Source organism: Pseudoliparis swirei, chromosome 21, assembly GCF_029220125.1.
Source record: "Pseudoliparis swirei isolate HS2019 ecotype Mariana Trench chromosome 21, NWPU_hadal_v1, whole genome shotgun sequence".
In the NCBI taxonomy this organism is placed as follows: Eukaryota; Metazoa; Chordata; class Actinopteri; order Perciformes; family Liparidae; genus Pseudoliparis; species Pseudoliparis swirei.
The window spans coordinates 9601096-9620522 of NC_079408.1; the positions used below are offsets into that span (position 1 = coordinate 9601096).

The 19427-nt window shown below is 41.5% G+C and overlaps 1 protein-coding gene across 2 annotated transcripts in view; it reads left to right on the forward strand.

The window, feature by feature from the left end:
* The window catches only part of kcnip4a (potassium voltage-gated channel interacting protein 4a), a 43252-nt gene that overhangs the window by 10646 nt on the left and 13179 nt on the right, over nt 1-19427 (forward strand). Inside the window, exon 1 of one of the 2 annotated variants that reach the window (XM_056443095.1) lies at nt 6551-7005. The exons of the other annotated variant lie outside the window; for it this stretch is intronic. Within the exon in view, the coding sequence (XP_056299070.1) occupies nt 6894-7005 (112 nt within the window). The 5' untranslated portion in view covers nt 6551-6893. Of the gene's footprint in view, nt 1-6550; nt 7006-19427 lie in introns of those variants that run through there. 2 annotated transcript variants of the gene reach the window in all.

Here is a 19427-nt window from a genome sequence, read left to right on the forward strand (position 1 = left end):
CAGGGAGTTACAGAAACAGAGGATCTCCTTTCCAGTGGACTCCTCCCCTTTCCTGCCTTTTGAATGCACGTCCAATATCAACTTGGTTCGATCCATCAGTTCGGATTCTTTTTTAGGTCGGCTAACTCAGCAGTACGATGAATGTCACCGGGTATCATTTGATTTAATGCCTAATAGAGTTCCAACATGATATCTGTGTTTAATAAACCTGGAACTTAGGCGAGGCGTTTATTTCCTTTGATATATTGCCAGTGCCTCGATTAAAACCCCGACATCGAATATTATTGTTTTCATTTAACCTTCATGTTGCCTTAGGGTCAATTTGACCCCATTCAATGTTTAAACCTCCTGTTACCTTTATATTTACTGACATATTTTACCCTTGGGGTCAATTTGACCCCAGCAATTAAAACCTGCAGAAAAATATTAGAATTAATATTGTTTTCCAAGTTTAAGTGTGAGGTACTTTATGATTGTTTGTTGACTACCTAAATAGCCCTTTAAATATATAAAAAAGTTGATATTTCTTATATGTTTGACACAGTGAAAAACAGCCTGGGGTCAAATTGACCCGAAAGAACACCGACATTAAACATTGAATGGGGTCAAATTGACCATAAGGTAACAGGAGGGTTAAAGAGACAGGACTCATGAGAAATATTGCTTTAACAATGTTAGACCTGAATGAATGCTTCCTATAAGATATACCCAACTGTATTGATTTCCTTTCTGCCTTCATTTCTTACTAGGAATGCTCGTTCTAGCTCATATTCTGCACAGCGGCTCCAGCCGTAGTGAACTCTGTCTCCCTCCTCTTCTCTACTGTTTTACTGCTCCTGCTCATGCATATTCTCCAACGACCTTTGCACTTGAAGTTTAGTTTGACTGGCACTTTGACGCTGACGGATGGCTCGCGGGAAATGGGATGAAAGGCCGGCCGTGAAAAGGCAATCCATGTCCCGCCGTCTGCGGCTGCTTGTTGTCCACAGTGAGCTGTCAGATAGCCGTGTCAGAGCTAATACGGTTGAGACGTGGAGAAAAGCAGGTCAATGTTATCGGCTGCAGCACGCTGCCCCGAGCCTTGTGGTACTGTCCATTCGCAGATAATGTCGTCGACTTTTCCCTTTTAGACCACAACTAATCTGGAATCAATTGGGACGTTGATAACAATCTTGTGGTCTTGCTGTAAAAAAAAAAGAAGACTGGCATGTCCTTTTGAAGGTGGACGGCATTCACGACCGCAGGCTCACGTTTCTCAACAGACGCCATGCTGGGCTTTCCCTGTAATCTACACAACACACCAGACGAGACCAAGCATTTTTAGAAGCGATTTTAACGTGCGACGAACGAGCGACCAATTGATTTATTGTTTCGGCTTAAAAACAAGGCTTGTGCATTTGGAGGAAAAAGTCCAAATCGGGTTATGAAGTATACATCCTGAATTGGCTCAAAGTGTCTATCTCCAGGTGACATTCTTAACCTTCCTGTTACCTTCATATTTACTGACATATTGTACCCTCGGGGTCAATTTGACCCCAGCAATTAAAACCTCCAGAAAATTATTAGAATTAATATTGTTTCCCAAGTTTAAGTGTGAGGTACTTTATGTTTGTTTGTTGACTACCTAAATAGCCCTTTAAATATATACAAAAGTTGATATTTCTTATATGTTTGACACAGTGAAAAACAGCCTGGGGTCAAATTGACCCCAAGGAACACCGACATTAAACATTGAATGGGGTCAAATTGACCCGAAAGGTAACAGGAGGGTTAACTTAACCTATCTTAACAACTGGGTCAACTCGACTGGATGAAAATGATTCGGTGGGGTAATGATCAGCACAGGGCAAGTGTTAACTTCCCCCAAGGATCTGCAAATACATCATTTAGGGTTGAAAACTTCCCCGTCAATTAATGCATGCACAAAGAAAGTCTTCAATATCAGAGTTATCCAATGTCAATGGTGGCACATACCGCTTAGCTGAGGGTCGCCCCGGTTCACAGCTTATAATTGCCTTCCCCATCATCGGTGATGCTTCAGTAAATATGGCAGCCTTATTTTAACGTGCTTTAGAAAACACAAGATGAACACAAACGCTTTGCATGACTCAGCAAATCAAAGCAGGTGTCGCCTAATTATATCACTCACTAATGCCCTCAGCTGATCTGTAGACAGCAGGACGGTCTTATCTCCGGCTCTTTTCCGTGTCCACCCATCGGCGGCCCTCTGATTGATGATGGTTGTCCGATACTTAATAGACATTTTGGTCTCGGGGGTTATCTGGTAAGCACTTTCTGTCACTACGTGGGGGGAAAAAAGAAAAAAAACACAGTTCAGGAAATTGTTTTCCAATTTTGCCAAAAAGTCTCAGCAAGTCTCATCGTGTCCTTACCATTAACCGTTTTGCAACATTTTAGGTTTGTTTTCATATAATTGATAGTCTATCAGTTATTTTTTCTATATATATTGTATTTCACATCAGCACTGGTGGTGAGAATGATTCATTGACGTCGTCAGGCTGTGTCCTCTGTGTCCACTCCGCCCAGACTAAAGTGATAAGATCCTCCCCTTGCGAATACTCAGAATAGAAACTGAGTGACGAGACATGTGGCAGCGGCAAGTGAGAACAATGTGTAATCTTTCCCAAGATCAATGACTGTCAGTCTACAGAGGCAGAGGGACAAAAAGGCGTCAGGTTTGTTTCTCAGACCTTTCCTGTCCATTACACCGATAAGGCCTTCAGAGAGCGGGACAGGCCAGACCTCAGTGCAGCTTGACATTTCAGACCTGCATCACCTGGAGATGGTTTTCTTAATTATTAACATATCATACTAATATGTGGTTTAGTAGAACGATAACATTTAATTCCTGTCCAAATTTCATGCAGTGCTTTTGCTTCTTTTCAATCTCCACAAAGTTTGAGAAGGACTGAATCACAGCTCAGGTGAAGTTCACCCCACTCTTAAGAATCATTTTCTTTCTGGATGGTCACATAAATAATGGATGCAAGACATTTTCATAAAATCTGCATTCCCACTGCTGTGAATCGCATCCACAGTAATTGCCAAAATCAACACAAAATTCAAGTTTCTTCGAGAAGCTTTAAGTATCTATATCTTCTCACCTTTTTCTCTCTACTTGCTATACATTCGGAAACACAACCGTTAGCTGTAGAAATGGGCTTTTTATGTTGTTATGTCCATATACATTGTTATTTATTGATTTAAGTTCTGGTAGGATGATGATATAACACTTGAGGTGTCCTCTAATGGAACCTTTTTATGGCAGATTGCATGTGTACTGTAGAACATGGGACATTGTTTACAACGTTGTGTTATTGGCTGACAAAGATCTCACCACAGAGTTATCGGATCAGAACAACACAGCGTCATCAAGTGTCCATGTTTCCTCAAATCTTTGTTTCACGTCATAGAAATGTCAACATTCTACGTCTTCCACTTTCCTTTTCCACTTTAATTACAAATGATTTTAGCAATATCAGTCTTCCAAAACAAAATAGCCTTTCTATGTCCATAACTGCAGGATGTTTTGCTTCTCCATCTGTCAGACCTACCGGAGCTCTAAAGACTGGTGATCGTCCAGGGTTTGTGTGACGTTAATGGAGCAAGATGTGGGAGTGTAATATGTACCTGTCAGCCATATGGATAGAATCACGGCTACTCTAAAAGTTGGATGGATGCTTAGTGGCACAAAAACCCCACCCCCACTATTTCTTCCCCGCATATATCTCACCCTCTCATTGATTCAATAATGTATTGGGCGGGTATAGTCTCTCCGTGCTGCAGCCAGGTTCTGATTGGTCAATCATTACCTTCGCATTGAAAATGCGGAAGGTTATGTTTTGATCGCCGTGTATTTATTTATTTAAACCGAATCGCATGAAATTTGGTGGGATGATTGGTTATTATCCGGGGACCATTTGATTAGATTTTGGGATCGATCGGGTCAAAGGTCAAGGTCAAGGTCATGAAAAGGTCAACATCTTCTTTTTACCATAGCACGGTCAATTTATATCCAATTGGCATGCAACTAATGCCAAAATGTTCATAATTCAATGCCCAATCTTGTGATATGCGAAGTGCCCGTTCTAGTTCCTACATGTTTTATTGACCATGGATGTACAAGGGACTGGGCAGAGTGAGGCCAGAGGCAACGCATCCCTCTGGCTTCGGGGAACTTGGCTGCGTTACGGAAACTGTACATGTGGCTTGAATGTCGCTGTGATACGGCTTCACTGATGTACTGCCAGGGGCCACATGTTGGCAGCCATGCTTTTTATTGTGGCCCCCAATTTATTGTGGCTCCCGATTTAACAGGATCCTCATAATTAGTCATACTCTTGCTGCTGAGTTTTTTCTGCAATAAGTGATTTATGTAGCCAATTAGTTGCAGTGGAAACCAGCTCCAAACATAGCTCCATATTTGAAGTTTATATGGTAAACATGTTCGCAAACAGTTGTTTTTTTTACACAATTTAGCAGACAAAAAGCAACATTGGCTTTCAATTTGGTCTCAAGGGGAAATGATCTGGGAAAAAATGCACTGTATTCACACTAGTTGCTAACTATATCTGTTTGTCATTAAGTGCTCAAGAAAGATGGTGTTTAGTGGGCTTTTAAAACCTTCTTTGCTGAGTCTGGTTTAGTCACTACAAGGGACCACCTTCACATCAGTGACCTTGACATTAGTGACCTTGACATTGGTGACCTTCACATTTATCATTTGATCAATTATTGATGTATAAATATTGCAGCTTTCAAGTTTAATCAAAATGTGTTTGCTACCCCCTCCCCTGCAGTTTGAACAGTTTGATCGTGTACGTGTAGCTTATAATAATAGAACATGGAAAGGATTTTATCCTGACTGCGACCCCTTCCACAGGAACATACAGACTAACGTGGACTGATCGGAATGGCAACCTTTGGTCACTCTTTATCGGAAAAAGCTAATTTCTCATTCGGGAAGCATACGTTGTTGTCCGAAAAAGCTAAATTCTTCTCTAATTCGATTTTTTTTTAAACAGAACACTCACTCATGCTGTCCGTGCAGTGTCACATCGCCAGTGTGTGTTTTTTCACTTTGCATGACACTCGCATAGTAATGACTCCTCTCATGGCCAGGCGCCATCCAGATCAAGTAGAATGGGTCTGCTGAATATTATTTATTTCACACGGCATCATGCTGACTTACTTACACAGATTGTATTTATTTTTCATTTCTAAAGTGGGATTACGTCCCTCAATTTCCAATCTGTGGTGTTCGTAAAAAAGCAGCAGCAGATGGAAGAATGCAAATGAATGCATGCGAGTTGTTTTCCATTTCTGAAATAAGCTGCTTCTCATTGAACATTTATCAAAGAGCAATTGAGTAAAGTGGTGAGTCACAGTTAAAGAACAAATCACAGCACAGGACGTTTCTTTGGTTCAAAATAGTGCATTTTATTCTGGAAAACTGTTCGAAATTGGAAATTGATTAAACAATTGAGTTTTAAATGGATACATTCAAATATTATTATTAGAGTTGTGAGGAAATAATTATTCTAGGGGTGGATGAGATTACTACACAAGGGCAGTAGATGGTGGTGTCTTCTCTCAATTGCTAAACATTGGTTGCATGAATACCTCTATCTCTCACGCACACACACACACACACACACACACACGCTCTCTCTCACACACACACGCCCAGGCTTTGTTTATCCTCTTCAACACTCGACTACATCTCAGTTGAATCAAACTCCTTCTGAAAGCAAGCAGGTACATTTAATAAAGTGGTTTGGATCAATAGTATTTCTACTCTCACTTTCATTTAGGAATGTTCCCTTTCGGTGTTATTACAGTATGTATTCTGTTTTATGTGTGGATATGTGGATTGTGTGCATTGAAGTTTTCTCACAGCTTAAAAAAACCCCATAGAGAATGATTTCCAAAAGCCTCTTTTCAATAATACTTTGAAGCGTGAGCAATTTATTTTGTCTTTTTGAAGTAGACTATAATGAATGCCTCACGAGAAAGCTACTGTTTTTCTGTCCAGCTTCAAAGGAATAATGTCCCTCTTCTTTCTTAATCATCGTCATCTTCAACCTCGCTCATAGCATTTTCATGATTTAATGATATGGGCAGATGTTCAGAGTGTCTCACACACCATAACTAAAAACTTAGCAGGTGTGGAAAACAACTTATTTTATAGTTTATGTTTTAAGTCAATGTGAACCATAAGGCTAAATCGAGGTTGTGCGTTTTCCACTGTAGCCCCACACCTCCCCTCTGCCTCGACCTCCTCTCCCCTCCCTCCCTGCTCCCTCGCTCATATCCACTCCCTCTTATCTTCCCTCCCTTGACTTTGCGCTGAGAGCAGTCGGTGAGCCTGAAAGAGAGAGAGAGAGAGAGAGAGAGAGAGAGCAACAAACTGTCACAGCAGAGCAGAGTTTGCTCTGCTTGCTTTTGCACTGCTTCCACATGTCTCCTCATTTGTGAGGAGAGGAAAGAAAAAGGAGAAGGAGGGATTTAGATCCGCCTGCATGGACTTTTCTCCCTTTTTTATATTCATCTTTTCTTGATTCTCAGTGACCCCTCGAGATCCTTCATGACTGCAGGCTCCTCACTAACCTGAGACCAGTATTTATTGCTCTCAACCTCCTCCCCTTTTAGCTGAACCCAGCCTGGATTTAGGGAGCAGCTGAGCAGGAGGTGGGTGCCAGGAGGCTCCCGGCCCGTGCGTGTGGGCTGGCGTAGTCCTGGAGTGGGTGCAGGGGAACTGGAGCGCAGGGCCGGGTGGCAGCGCTCGACCTGGCGCTGTTCCAGAGGGCGAAGAGGCCGGCTCGGGCTCCGGGTCTGGGAATGGTGGCGTGGAAGGGGCTGAGGGTGGAGCAATGCTGACCGCGATCTGGGAGACAGAGGGGCTGCAGACGGTGGGCATCGTGGTGCTGGTGTTCGCCTCGATCAAGCTGCTGCACCTCCTGGGGCTCATCAGCTTCTCAGAGGGTAAGACACCGATGGAGATCGAGGGAGAGAGGGACAGAAACGAGGAGAAATCTCGGAGAAAAAATGAAGTGGCTGATTGATGGAATGTGACGTGGAAACTTTTACTCCAAGTGTGTTTCAAAAGAGTTCTAGCAGCCAAATAACAAAAACTCCTTTGAACGCACTTGTTAGTCAAGCTAATGGAGGTCACACTACCAAAGCAGGACTTAGTGACTCAGAAAAAAAACTAATGGACTGTTATCTTGCGAGCGGAAGTTCTGAAGACATAAAGAGGTTGTGAAGTGACTGGAGGGAGGGAGCTGTTGTGTCGGAGCAGACATTCGAGACGCTACACAGACGAGTTCTGATTCCACTTCTGGAGTTGAGGACTGTCAAGTGATGATTGTAATTGTTCTTGGTTTGTGGGGCCAGTTTTCAGTTCAATATTTTCACGTTCATAGTTCATTGTCAATTTGCTCAAAATACAATCAAGTTAACACTTTGTCCCGTATCTGCATCTCATTGCGGACTCGAGGCAAACCTATCGTACGATGTGCACAGTGAGGCTCAGTAAGCATGAATGTTTCAATCAAATAAACTGTTTAGATTGGACCGTATGAAGTCGTCTCTTTAAATAAAGTAGAGCAGCACAGTCAACAATCTGAGCTGAGAGAAATCAGCCCATCCATCAGACTGCTGATGCAGAAACGCGCCTTATTTTCTAATTTGGATAATCAATAAGAAGTCGAAAACTTCATGCATATTCAGAGAGAGGATAAGAAATATGTTGAATAGTGAGGTAGCTGGAAAAAGCTGACCTGACCCGCGAGAAGTGTTTAGATGGAGCACGGCGGTGTTCGTCCTGGCGGAGGTTATTTCAAAGGCACATGGGAGCTGTGTTTTCATTTGGGGGAACTGTGAAGCTCCCGCTTCCAGAAAAGGTTGACATGCTCCACTAAACAGAGGCGAGTTGAGCCGCTCTCCCCCTCACGCTGTTGCAGCCGACATGATATTGATTATTTTTCCGTAGCGAGATGATAGAGGTGTCAAACCATCGTGCCGAGCGCCTGATTGTGTGATCTGTATTCCACACAGGTGTCCCCGAGTGTAATTACTGACAGAATATCTGCTGTCTGAGCCTGTGGTACGCGACGAGCAGACAATATAGGCGTTGATGTTTTGCTGATGTCATGTTCAGGAGAGGAAGGGACGTCGAAAGTCGTGATGTGGGAGTCAGAAATATTTGTAGGGCAAAATATGTGGAGATAAACCTTATACATAGGCATTATAGATAATGCTCTATGGCTGCAACAACCTTATTTCCTTCTTCAATTCATTTGTTGATGACTTTCTCGAATTCTAAATTTGTTTTAAAAAAGCAGTAAAATTGAAGAAGCTGAAACCAGCAAATTGTTAGTATTTTAGTGTGAATGAAAAAAGGCTAATCGATTTATAAAAATAGTTGATTTATTGACTAATCATTTCATCGTTGGTGCAAACTTCACTGGAGCTGCATTTAGTTATTTTCCACAGATTATATTTTTTCTTTATCCATCTTTGAGGCAAAAGTGAAAACCATCCATCACAATTTCAGAGAGCCCAAAGGGACATCTCCATGTATTGTATTGTTATATCTATATATAGTTTGCTATATATACATATATATGTATATACATGTATATATATATGTATGTGTATGTATACATATGTATTTGTATGTATATATACATATATTTCTAAAGAAAAGCCTCAAATCATAGCAAAAATGTACCTTTTTGAAAGATTAGACCTAAATATTTCCTACTTTGTCCATCTATGAATCCATTAATCAACTAATCATTTCAGCACTTAACTGTGAGGTGATAGACGTAACCCCCGTATTCCCACTGCACCGCTTCCCTTCGTCACAAAAACCCGACAGTCGCAAGGAATTACCTTTTGTTTACCTTGTTGGAACACAAATCCCCTTCTGCAGCTGACGCCGTCTGCTCGAGCCACAACTGTTTGTTGTTCACCTATTTATATCTCTAAAACCTTTCGGGAAATGTTTCACTGAGCGTGCATGCTCTGCTTAACATTCATACAGTCAGACACGTTTGCAGCTGGGAGCTGCCCAGTACGCTCGCATCCCTCCACCTGAGCGGCGCCGCCGAGGCCTCTGGGGGGGGGAGGCGACGCTTTAAAAGCCACCGTGTGGTAAAAAGCATTGGGAGTTTCTCAGCTCGGCCGCAAAGCTGTCATTTGGCAGGAAAAAGAAACCGCAAGACGACACATTGCAAACGGGATCACTTCTGCAGATTAAAAAGGACGGGAGACCTGAAGAAGAAGAAAAAGTGTTAATTACCAGCCTCTCCCTGCCACTGGTCTGGCATGCTTCCTTGTTGGAAAGCAAGAACAAGATCATTGCGTCAGCCAATCACCAGCGCATTGTGCTATGAATATGAGCAAGGCAGCAAGGCATGGCGAAGCAGTGTGTGGGTAGCCACTCTCATTTTAATTCTGAATGAAGCTGTTACGGACGTGTGATGTAAATGTTGGCTCAACATGGCTCGTCACAACTTTTAATGAGCCCCTCTGATGGAAATTCCATGACTATTGTCGAAATGTGGACTCTGTGATGTTAACGGGACAAATTTACATTTTTTGTTTCTCTGATCAACTCTTTCTTTCTCTCTCTCTCTCTCTCTCTCTCTCTCTCGCATACACACCAGGATTCTTTTTGCACACATGTACATATCTGGGTATATAGCGCAGAGCTATTAGTGCAAAGTGCTGAGCAGAGGCTCATGGGGTGCAGACTAAACAGTGTCACTCGATGATAAATATTGCTCCGGTTCAGCCCCAGACCTCCTCAATCAATCAATCACACACACACACATTCACGAATAGACCATTTCACAAACAGGGATGAAAAGTTGTGTCAATTTGGACTCGCCGTCCGTCATTAACGGGCGGGAGCGCAGAGAGAAAGTCTTGGCCATCCAAAAAAGTGATTGTGTTCTCCGTGTCCTTAATTGGGGTTTATGGTCTGGCAGCGGAGATAGTCACAGCTGGGGGGGTCAACAGGTTGGTGCTCGAGTGTTGAACCATAAATGTGTTTGAAGTAAACGCAGGGACAACTACAGGTAAACCAAACCGTATACTTAAAAGGCTTAAAAAAATAAATAAAAAGTCAATGTCACAAGAGATTGTCATATTTACTTTGACAATAATCAATGATATAATATAGTAATAGCCTTCTTTTCCCTCTGTGTTTGTCCTGTATGAACAAAAGAAGCTGATTGGTTGGTTGAACGTCTGGTTTGATGGTGGATGGTGGACGATGTACACTAAAAAAAGATATACACTACCGTTCAAAAGTTTGGGATCACTTAGAAATGACTTTATTTTTCAAAAAAAAGCACTGTTTTTTCAATAAAGATAACATTAAATTAATCAGTAATACACTCTCTACATTGTTAATGTGGTAAATCACTATTCTAGGTGGAAGTGTCTGATTTCTAATGAAATATCTCCATAGGTGTATAGAGGCCCATTTCCATCAACTATCACTCCAGTGTTCTAATGGTACATTGTGTTTGCTAATCGCCTTAGAAGACTAATGTCTGATTAGAAAACCCGTGCAATTATGTTAGCACAGCTGAAAACAGTTATGCTGGTGATATAAGCTATACAACTGGCCTTCCTTTGAGCTTGAAGTTTGTAGAACAAAATTAATACTTCAAATATTAATCATTATTTCTAACCTTGTCAATGTCTTGACTATATTTTATATTCATTTGATAAATAAAAGTGTGATTTTTCATGGAAGACATGAAATTGTCTGGGTGATCCCAAACTTTTGAACGGTAGTGTACATTGGTACCGCCATAAGTATACATTTAATATATCAGACCATTTTAGCTGGTGTTGCAAAGACTGCAGAGGTTTTCTTGACATAAATAGACTTTTCAGATATTTTATTTACCCACTTAATCCCCAAAAAACATTCCTCTTATTTGTATCACAGGATTTGCAAGAACGTTCACAATGTCAGCGGGTACATTTATATTGTGATTATCCCTTCAGCTCAAATTGAAACTCTGCCAGAGAACAGCCTCTCAGCGACTCTCCTGGCTCTTAGTTTAATCACACCTTAAAACCAATGCACTTTACTTATCACGCATCTCTGACTTTTTCCTATTTTCAGTTGGTTGTTAATGATCAAGCTTCATCTCGTAGTCCAGTATCCGAGACAGGAAGGTTCTCATCCAACACTTGGAGCTGGAGGAATGTGGAAAAGTTGATGTTCTGTTAGAAACAAGTGGCAACACTTTTTGTCGTTTTCTTTGGCTCCGAATTTTGACGGTACAAAATGATGAATGTTTGGCGGCATTCATTTGATATGCAGCAGTCCTGACGTGCCTGTCACTGAGCAACACATCCCGTGGGTATAAACAGCCGGAGAAACACAGTTATCTTCTAGATAGGCCGAGGCGGTCAAAGCGATCCTCATTTCCTGTACAGATATTAATGGTGTTTAGAGTCGGCTGCCAGCCAACAATCATTCTGTTAAGTGCGGGAGTGTGTACACTTCCAGTCCTGTTTTATGAGCTTGGTAAGAACTGCATCTTCATGAGATTGTTTTCTGTGTCGACGCCCACACATCCATCATCCAAGTTGAGTTAGAGGAAGTTGTCGGCCTTATTTAAAGCCCTGACATTTTAGATCCGTCCAGCTGATTTCATAATAATTGCTATCCATTCATGAAATAAATTGCATTATTACTTGAAAAAGCAGTACGGCTTTAAAAGATTAAACTATGAGAACAATGACTCAGTTGCAGGCAGTGCAGTCTGATATATGCAAGCAATCAATTTTGACAAACATCATTGATGATAAATTTGTGATAGGAGGAGGTCAGATGCTTCTTAGTTAAATATCTAATAGCTGACAGCTGTACTCAAAGGAAGGGGAGCTGGAGGTAGATACATGTGTGCTATAACAGTGCAAGGTGGTAGTGTCTGTAAAGCACCATCTTGCCATATCCTCAATTCTTATTCAACGCCGTTAGGATTTGAAGCATACCACTATTTGGCTATTCAGATTGTGAGGGTTTTATTGAAGGAAATAGTTGCGTAGTTAAAGCTTAAGTGTTGTTATGAAAGGAAGAACCACTTTTTTGATCAACCGTGAGTTATTTATCTCTCGTGCATTGAAGCTCCACATGTGATATTCATTTTTTAATCAAGGTTAGAGAACTAGTATGCACATTCAGCATGTTCGCTTTAATTAGCCAACAAAATGAAGTCATGTTGCCGCATAAATCCCCCCCCCCCCAAAAAAAATATTAAGCCGATGACATAGATCTTCATGCATAATGAAGTAAGGACTACCTTGTCCACAATATAGCTTATTGCGTCTTTTTACGGATTGAAAAAGCCAGGCTTTAGAGCCCCTTCTAATTTTTGACATACTGCCTTCCTTGTCCATATCGATTGTTTCTGACTGGAAATCAATCGGCAACAGTTAATGTATTCCTTACTTATTGAGGATAATATTTCTGATGATGGTCACAGCGATGGGAGACTATTTCCACCATTTTACTTTCATCAGATGAGTACACTAATGTAAATATAATTGAAACAGTGGGATGGAAAGTGCCGACTCGGAAGTATCGTAGATTTATCTCATTACTAGTGATCTCTTTAGTACATGCTGACTGCATTGACTGCACGGAGCAACATTTTAATTTTCAGTGTTTTGCACTCCACTAAATAATGATATTAGAAAACATCATGTCACAAAACTGTCAAGCACCGTTGTCTTACAGGAGTGAGTGAAAGCCTTATTTTAATAGAAGTAATATAAAGTAAGCAAGTACAAATGTAATCGACCCTCCAAGCCAATTTATTTTTATTTTTCTCAAATCTCAACCGATACTTTATTGCCTTACTTTGGTTTTTGGCTGCGCGACAGTAAATATAGAAATATACATTTCAAATAAATTGTTTTGAGATGACAGCGATGAATATCTTGTCAGAATAAAATCCATAATTCCATTGATGCACTTTTTCTGAGTGACCAATAAGCATCAGTGTGACTTTCCTGTCAGCAGCTAGGATATGAATGACTCGCGTCCTCTTCGAGTGTCTCTCATCTTTTGTTCCACCTTTTAATCTTAAACATGATCGCAGTAGAAAGGGCAGACTACCTATTCTTCCAAAACCAGAGCAAGCTGGCATTGGAACACTTCCAAGTGACAAATGTCTGCAATTAAAAGCACAGACTCTCTCTCCCAGACTCCAATAAAGTCGAGGGCCTCTGATGATGTCATTCTGGCCAGAGTGAGAACATGCTCTCCCTCTTAAAAAACGTTGACCTGCGGTTCCCATTGCTCAGCTCCAGTCAGCGCAGTCAGTAACACTCAGCTCAAAACAGCAAATGACAGCATTTTATTTGACTTCCACACTATTTCTCTCTACTCAGATTTGCCTGCAAGAGCGTGGGCCAATACACACAGTAGCAAATTGCACCAATGGCAGAAAGCCATGCTGAGTGTGTTCTTTTTACCAGTTTCGAGCTACAGTAGTTTGTGCCACATTGTTTTCTCTCATGCAATGGCTGACCTGAAGGGAATAACCAAGGCTTCAGTCCATCTGGCTGTAGACACAGATCTATTCCCAGAATGTTTGGACTCATTCATTGCTTTTGCCTTTCTTCATTGGCAGTAAAACACACAATTTAATGTCATGTCCCAGGGTAAGTAAATTCATCATCTCATCAGAAAGATTGCAAAATAGCCACGATCCAGAGGAAGAGGGGGGTGGGGCATCAGCAGGGCCATGGCAATGTTCCAAATTGTCTTTTGTTTTAAGACAGACCATGAAGACTTACTCTGCCTCCTTTTTCCATCACTTGATTTCACAGCAATTGTTCCTGCCTGCCAAAATAAACTGAAAGCTGTTTCATTAAATAACAGAGAAGACATTTCACTCTTCCCGACTCCAATCTTTGAGCTTGTTTGTATTTGGGCCTACCAAATGGAAACAAATGGCATATCTGTATCCACCTCCCTCGTCTCCCATTTGATTGATCTGATATGAAATGAGCTTTTCTTCGTACCCAGTGTGGCTGCATCTGAATTACTTTTCTTCTATTGACTTGGATCTGCAGATCTAACATTTGCAACAGCAGTATTGTAATCAACATATGTCCACTGTTGGTAGCTCTGGTATTGTGGCTGTTTTCCATAATTTGTTTTGGGAGCAACAGAAAATATTTGATACTACAAAGGGGAGAGTCCGACATTGCAAAGCCGTAAGACGTTTAATCTTCTGTCCTCGGCAGATCTGGACATTTAGATATTGTTCCACATTCACTTTATCACAGTTCACTTAATATCGGTCTGCATGTTTCTGTTGGGATTATTATTATGGGGGGAGGCTGTGAACAGGCAGGTGTCTTCTCCAATGCACATGTTATCATCAGCTTCTTTTAACATGTTTCTATGGAGGTTCACACGGTCCCACCAGATCCCACTCCCCTCCAGTTTTCTGTCCAGTACAGTAAACATTTATAGTGAAGACCCTTTCAATCTCATCATTCCATCTCATGTGGCTCTGCTTCAACATTTCAACATGTTTACCTTCGCATTGAAAATGCGGAAGGTTTTGATTTGATCGCCGTGTATTAATTTATTTGTATGCGTGTTACTCGCATAACTCAAAAAGTATTAAACCGAATCGCATGCAATTTGGTGGGATGATTGTTTATTATCCGGGGACCATTCGATTAGATTTTAGGATTGATCAGGTCAAAGGTCAAGGTCAAGGCCATGAAAAGGTCAACATCTTCTTTTTACCATTTCTATCCAATTGGCATGCAACTAATGCCAGAATGTTCATAATTCAATGCCCAATCTTGTGATATGCGAAGGAATGCGCTCTACCGAGTGCCCGTTCTCGTTAATGTATGCGTTATACCACATTTCCTCATGTTTCAGCAGTTCAGATTGATTTCGCACTGGCCTCACTTTCTTCTTTCTTGGTTCCTTTTGGTGGAATCTTGCCAGCATGGATAAAGTTCAAGCTCGGTCCGGCCGCCAGACCCTGCTCATCTGCTGTCCTTGTTTCTGTCTTGCTCGGCGTGATTTCAGTTGATTGCGAGCTGAAGAGTGTCTGTCATGTATATCTGTGTTTCACTCCAAAACAACATGCAGCCTTGCGGGACTCACACGCTGGACTGAGGTGTTAAAGTGAACCTGCTGCCCGCACACTGACCCAATAAATATACAATTTAAAAATAATCTATCCCCCTGGCTCTTTCTGATTGGCTTTGATATAATTTGCTCCAAAGGTGTTTGACTTTGCATTTGTTTTATAGATCATATGGCAATATGACCTTCTGTAAATATCCCATGGCGAGACTGTTAAAGCTGACCTTTTTGAGAGATGGGAGAGTTTAATCTCGAAATCGAAACAGGTATTGACCGGCCGGCATAGCATGCCGCCACCAATCATGAGCTTCGACCTAAATATCATGCAGTTAAACAAGCAGTTTTTACAGCTACGACTAGGACAGATTTATTCACTCTTTGACCATGTTTAGTTCTTATATTGATGAAATACTATTTATCTTAAGTTTGAAATGCCTGCAGATGATGGATCTTCAGGGATATTATTAATTGGACTCTGCAGTTGCATTGAACTGCCTCCAGATGCACAAGAGACGAAGACACCACTGACTGTATTACCTGGTGTGAGGACAGTAAGCATGTCCTCCTGCAGTGTAGCGTTCAAAGTCAAATACATCAATTCAGCAACAACATCAATGGTAGTTGTTTAAATACTCTCCGTGGAGTAATTCATTTTCTTGGTTCCCAACTGAGGTTTAGCTGCCTGCCACATTCCGACGTGCAACAATGAATTACTTTTGGCCTTGAAACCAGTTAGAACGATAACCAGAGTCACATTAAAATGCAGAAAGATGGGATGACAGCACTGGTGTCCTCTGCCAGATACAATCCCTCACAGAGGGGACATAAAATGTCCCAGAAATCGGCTTCTGATTACACCGAAAGCAACGATACAATCATAATGAGGCCCAAGAATTACAATTACAATTCTCGTGATTAATTAAATTCCCGCAATATCAGCTTTAAGCCGGACTAACTTTTAACATTTTCTCTGCAAGAACACACACCTGTTTTGTGACCGTTTACATATTTTGCCCTTAAAAGGACAGCGGTTGACACAGCGCAGCCTTGTGATGAACTGGATACCCTGAGATTGCTGCTTGATTGTGATGTATTGCCAGGACTTGGAGCAGGCTTTATTAGGAGTGAGCTCAGTATTGAGTTGGGTCCAGGTGGGACGTTGGTCAGGATGATGTGTCATCAACAGTGGTAGCTTCTTGATTGTAAGCCTAATAGAAGTTGCGTCGGTTTATGTTAAAAAAATCTAAATTTATGTCTGTTTCTTTTGACAGTTCTGATCAGAAGAGTTGTGTAACTATATCAGAATAATTTGATGAATGCACTGCTGTTCGTAAATGTTACTACTTATACATTTAACATTTATATTCCTTTATTTGTAGACAAATCTGTGTGATCAGCCTGAAAACCTACAAACCTATCACTTTTATCGTCAAACTTTGGCCGGCATCCCCTGAAAATATACGCTTATTAAGTGGCTGCTGAACATGCAACTTCTAAAGTGATGTAATGCTGATCCTGACAAAGTATTTGTATCATCATTAGTTTGAATTTGACTATTCATTATTTTTCACGTAGTCATCCAAGACCGTATCTGTTCCACAGTTTAATCACAATGAATACTCATGAAGAGCGTTTACCTTGTCTAACCCCTATGTTGTGTTTTTTTGCACCTCATGTTTCTACTACAGTGTTTAAATGTTAATTGTCAGGCTAATGTTGAGCTATCTCAGCTAACTGAGGAGTATTTATTTGAGTATTGTAGTTTTCACTTAAGTCAGAGTGATGAATGAACGACATTAAGGATGAAAGAATGGGTCCTTTTCTTGAGACCCAAAGAGAACTATACCTTAGCGTTTTCTTTTTATGGGTTTTCACATTACCTGTGTGGAAACGGGCCTTTCCCATCTAAGCAGTAAGTGGAACTAAGAGAGGTAATTCATTCAAGGAGACTAACTCAGACATTCAATTCAATTCAGTTTATTTGTATTGCCCAATTTCACAAATTATAAATTTGTCTCGGAGTGCTTTACAATCTGTACACATAGACATCCCTGTCCCAAAACCTCACATCGGACCAGGAAAAACTCCCAAATAACCCTTCAGGGGGAAAAAAAGGGAAGAAACCTTCAGGAGAGCAACAGAGGAGGATCCCTCTCCAGGATGGACAGATGCAATAGATGTAATGTGGACAGAAGGACAGATTTAGAGTTTAAATACATTCAATGAATATGACAGTGTATGAATAGTTCATAGTCGGCATATTCCACGATGGAGACCTCCACGATCCATCAGGCAGATGGAGGTAGAGAGGATCTATGCCGTCTCATAGGGTCCGATGACCCCATGAGACGTGAAGTCAAAAGGACATCAAATGTATCTCGGAGAGAGTCACGAGATCTTTGGACCACGACTGAAGCTGCACAGGCTCACACGCTCGGTGCTGTTGCCTCCTCCACGATAGCATCATTTAACCCTTGTGTTGCCTTAGGGTCATTTTGACCCGACTCAATATTACACCCTCCCCCCGCCTTTGGGTCATTTTGACCCGATTCAATGTTTCACCCTCCTGTTACCTTTATATTTACTAACATATTTTACCCTTTGGGTTCAATTTGACGCCAGCAATTAAAACCTCCAGAAAATTATTAGAATTAATATTGTTTTCCAAGTTTAAGTGTGAGGCACTTTATGTTTGTTTGTTGACTACCGAAAGAACACCGACATTAAACATTGAATGGGGTCAAATTAATCCTAAAGCGGGGGGAGGGTGTAATATTGGTTCGGGTCAAAATGACCCTAAGGCAACACAAGGGTTAATCTGTCACAGGGTAAGTTGTGCTCCCTTGGAGTCATGGCCTACTTTCGCGAGCCCCGCCTTCTTGGCGCCGCGGCGCTAAAGGGACAGCGAGGAGCTGGTGCTAAATTGCATAAGTTAAGAACTTGTCACACACATCAACCCGCCGAAGCTCTTGAGAAGAGACCACGGCGCTAGTATTACACACACAGATGTGGCTGCACTATTTTAGTCTGATAACATCGAGGGGAAAAGGCCCGGAACAACTAAGGGAGGACATAAAATGCAGGGTCTGATGAATGCTATCAACGCCTGAAATTAAGAATTATCTTACCCAATTTCACAGAGACTAAACCTTGAGTTCCCCCATCACAGAACCATTTCATAGTTTTCATTTGAATCTCACACTGCAAAGGGGGCTTTTGCACTTACAGTATTAAAGTCATCCGTCCCATGCGGACATCCTTTGCCTCTGAGTGGCACTTACTGTAGCTACACCCTCAAATAACAAAGAAGAGGCAAGCTCAGCAGCACCGCTCATCAAACGAGAATTGATCCACAATTTATCGATATTAAGCAGCATTTTGTGGTCAAGACATTTTTATTTGCACATGATATGGATTCATCAAAGGTGTGTCTGGCACTCATTATCGGCTCATGGATCCGGTTGATTTCGGGCTAGGGAGGTTTTACCCTTCAGCTTGACTTTACATTTCAGATAAATTACTCTTGAATCACAAATCTTAAAGGAGCGTGGCGGATGAACTGATCTGTTCAGACTCATTTACATATTTCAGGGTTGCAGTATGTTTACAACTTCCTCAGCTCATGGTGAAGAAGATACTACGCATTATGAGACCGTATTGTGGCTCGAGTCTAGTTACACCATGTCCCGTGGTAATCATATTTAGCTGAGGCATTTTTCTTTATTTACTACCCCTTGAAAGGCATTCGATCTCATTATCTTGTATTGCTCCAGGCTGAAATGGCTACGCCAGCTCTGTTGCTCAGTGGTGGCTATAAATTACATTTACGATGAGGCGGCTGCAACCTGCCGTTACAGCTGCAGCCACCTAACTACTGTGGTCACGGTGTTTTTCTTTCTCGGAAGGTATGGCATGGCTTTGTGTGTGCATGTGAGGACTGAATCAGTCAAATGTTTAGCTTCCGCAGAATCATTCCTTATTGCTTATACACTTGATTCCTCAGGACAACAACACCCATTTGTGTTTGTGTTTTGAACAGCAAAAATGTCATCTTTAACCTTTTGTGGGTAAGGGCACCAGAGCTCAGCGCACGCCGCTCTCTCCAGTACCACACGCATACTTAAGCCATTTTGTCAACAAACTGAAAGGGCAAACATTAATCAGACAGCCATCACTGCATGCTCTTTTCCTGCCTGATTAAGCGCTGTGTCACTCACACTCGGCGTTATTCCACTTTAGAGATGGT